General features: G+C 38.5%; 1 protein-coding gene across 1 annotated transcript in view; it reads left to right on the top strand.

Annotated features, from left to right (window-relative positions):
• The window catches only part of Cwf19l2 (CWF19-like 2, cell cycle control (S. pombe)), a 41304-nt gene that overhangs the window by 10957 nt on the left and 26807 nt on the right, over positions 1-3540 (top strand). The window contains exon 7 of the mRNA XM_013009427.1: positions 1443-1558. Within this exon, the coding sequence (XP_012864881.1) occupies positions 1443-1558 (116 nt within the window). The remainder of the gene's footprint in view (positions 1-1442; positions 1559-3540) is intronic.

The raw sequence follows: 3540 nt of genomic DNA, 5'->3' as shown, positions 1-3540 counted from the left end.
GCAAGCGCTCTGCCATTGAGCCACCTTCCCAGCCCCTTTTATTTGCTTTTTAAGTATTAAATTTGGTGATTTCTCATTGAAAGACTTCATTAGTATTATTTTAATTAGAAGATTATTATAAAGATGTTGAATAGAATGTATCAATGGAGTTTGTTGATACTGTATAAATACTTTTTTTTTGTTGATTGTGGGGTTTGAACTCTGGGCTTGGACATTGTCCGTGTGCTCTTCAGCACAAGGCTAGCTCTCTACTGCTTGAGCCACAGCAACACTTCCCATTTTCTAGTGGTTTATTGGAGATAAGAATCTCACAGATTTTCCTGCCCCGGGGCTGGCTTTGAACCGTGATCCTCAGATCTCAGCCTCCTAAGTAGCTAGGATTACAGGCATGAGCCACTGACAGCCAGCTTGTATAAATACTTTTAACATTATAGTTTTAATTATTACTGGAAATATTTGTTTTAAGTTTCCCTTATAAATAGTATTATAAAGAATAAAAAAAGCAGGGTCTGGGAAGGTGGCTCAGTGGTAGAGCACTTGCCTTGCATGCAGGAGGCCCTGGGTTCGATTCCTCAGTACAACATAAACAGAAAAAACTGGAAGTGGCACTGTGGTTCAAGCCATACAGTGCTAGCCTTGAGCTGAAGAGCTGAGGGAAAGTGTCCAGGCCCAAAGATCAGGCCCCACGACCGACAAAAAAAAAAAAGAGTGAGAGAGAGAGAGAATAAAAGTGGTCTCATTTGTGTTTTTCTCTAAGCTATGTTAACATTTTAGTAGTTGTTCAAGGAATCAGAACTGTGGCCACTAGCACTTTATTAGATTCACACTAAATCCTGCAGAGTGAACAGTTTAATGATATAGCTGGGACAGTAGGAAAGTTACTGTAAATTCATAGACTATAAATAAGAGGAAAGCAAAATAGACTTTTACATGAAAAGTGTAATCATTTCTAGGCTTGAAGTACAAAGCAAAGGAAGGCCACAATTGTTTTTAAAAGAGATTGCTTGATAAACTGGAGATTTGAATGAAAGAATATAATTAAGCTAGATAGAACTAATTTGAGAATTATATATTGAAGCTATATGCTGGTGGTTCATATCTATAATCCTATTTAATTGGGAGGCTGAGATCCAGAGGATCAAGGTGTAAATCTACCCTAGGCAGAAACGTCTGTGAGACTCCATCTCCAAAATAATTAGCAAAAAGCTGGGTTGGAGGCCTGGCTGAAGTAATAGAGCATCAGCTGAACAAATAAGCCAAGCAAGTGTGAGGCCTTGTGTTCAAATCCTGTGGTGTTAAACAAGTAAACACATAATTTTAAATGTGCTCATCGCTTTTATATTTTCAAGGAAAAGTATTTAAGTTTATACTTTAGAAGTGATAGAAACAAGTACCAATTCTTTGATGACCATACTAACATTATAATGGTTATTGAAACTTAGCTTCAGGAGTAGAGGATGGTGGATTAAGCTGGCTAAGGAAGTCTTATCAAAGAATGAAGGAACAAGCTGAGAAAGAAAACAGAGATTTCGAGGATATTGTAGCTGAAAGGTATGGGGTAAGTATATTTAGTAAGTATGTATGATGTGTAATAAGTATGTATTATTTTTAGAGTTACTTGAAAATTAAGTGCCTTTAGCTTTGTTTTGTGCCATAAAACACTTACTTAAAGTATGTGTTTAATGTAAAAAAACACTTTTTTTGGTGAGAAACTTTAAATAACATAGAAGATAATCTGGAGATAACCATTGTTGAAACTTCATAGATTTAAGAGTCTGATATATTAAGGAGTTTTAACCTTTTTCAGAGGGTTTTGTGTGTGTGTGTGTGACAGAGAAAGAGAGAGAAAGAGAGAGAGAGAGAGAGAGAGAGAGAGAGAGAGAGAGAGAGAGAGAAATGTGTCCTGGGACTTGAACTTTAGGCTTGGGCACTTTCTCTGAACTTTTGTGCTTAAGGTTAGTGCTCCACTCTTGAGGGTTAATTGGAGATAAGAATCTTACAGGAAGGAGGGGCCAGGAGGGAAAGACTAGGCAAAAATGAGGGAAGAGGTGACACTGTTCAAAAAGAAATATACTCTTCTGGGCACCAGTGTCTCATGTCTGTAATCCTAGCTTTTCAGGAGACAGATCTGAGGGTTGCATTTCAAAGCCAGCCTAGGCAGGAAAGTCCATGAGACTCTTATCTCTTAAGTAACTGCAGAAAAAGCCAGAAGTGATAGAATGCTAGCCTTGAGCAAAAAGGAGTTCAGGGACAGTGCCTAGGCCCAGAGTTCAAGCCTCAGGACGAGCAAAAAAAAAAAAAAAAGGAAATGTACTTATTAATTGATTTATGTAACTGTAATCCCTCTGTATATCAACTTTACAATAACAATTTTAAAAAAAGAAACAAATTGAGTACAAAATAATACTTAAAAAATTCTGTCCTCCCCCAAACCATGGGAAAACAGTTTCTAAAATAAAAAGGAATCTCATGGACTTTCTTGCCCAGGCTGGATTTAAGCCATGATCCTTGGATTTCAGCATCTCAGGTAGCTAGGATTACATAAGTGAGCCACCAGTACCTGGCTAGTGTTTTGTTTTTTAATTATATATATACTTTTTTCCCCCACCAGTTCTGGGGCTTGAACTCAAGGCCTAGGCACTGTCTGAGAGCTTCTTTTGCTCAAGGCTAGCACTCTACCACTTGTGCTATAGTGCCACTGTCAGCTTTTTCTGTTTATGTGATACTGAGGAATTGAATCCAAGGCTTCATGCATGCTAGGTAAGCACTCTACCAATAAGCTAAATTCACAGCCCTCGATATACTCTTAGACCATCATAACAGAGCATCAGTACATTTTTCCAATCCCTCTTAATTCCTTTCCTCTGTAAATGATGTATTATCTTCCTACCTTGTCTATGTGCCTGTGCACATGTATGCAGTCCTTTACTAGTTATTCTTTGTGAAGGATTTTCTTTTTGAGTTTGGAGACTCAAGGATTAGTAGTTCTTGATTATGCATAAGTCCTTTTCTCTCTTCTCCCTCCATCTCACAAGGTTATTAATGAGTCTGTGATCTGGAAGATCAGCTGGAGGAAGTTTTCTTGTGTACACATACTTTCTGTCTATATCTTTGTTCCTTTTTTTTTGTCAGTCATGGGACTTGAACTCTGGGCCTGGATTCTGTCCCTGTGCTCTTCAGCTCAAGGCAAGCACTCTACCACTTGAGCCACAGTGCCATTTCCGGTTTTTCTAGTGGTTTATTGGAGATAAGAGTCTCACGGACTTTCCTGCCCAGGCTGGCTTTGAACCACCCCACCATCCTCAGATCTCAGCCTTCTGAGTAGCTAGGATTACAGGCGTGAGCCACCGGCACCCGGCTTTCTTTGTTACTTCTTAGTGGAAGTACTGATGCGTGCCTGTTAGGTTCTCTAGAATCAGTTGTCCAGATTATTTTATTTATTTTCTTGCAACTAGAATTTCCAGGCCAATTTTGTTTTTAAGACTTTGTATTCTACTCAGTATAACGGGGCACTTTTTGAACAGTTTTTTTTTTTTTGGG

Source organism: Dipodomys ordii, unplaced genomic scaffold (genome assembly GCF_000151885.1).
Source record: "Dipodomys ordii isolate 6190 unplaced genomic scaffold, Dord_2.0 Scaffold10, whole genome shotgun sequence".
Lineage (NCBI taxonomy): Eukaryota > Metazoa > Chordata > Mammalia > Rodentia > Heteromyidae > Dipodomys > Dipodomys ordii.
Note: the sequence above shows the minus strand (reverse complement) of the source record. Positions and strands in the feature narration are given on the sequence as shown.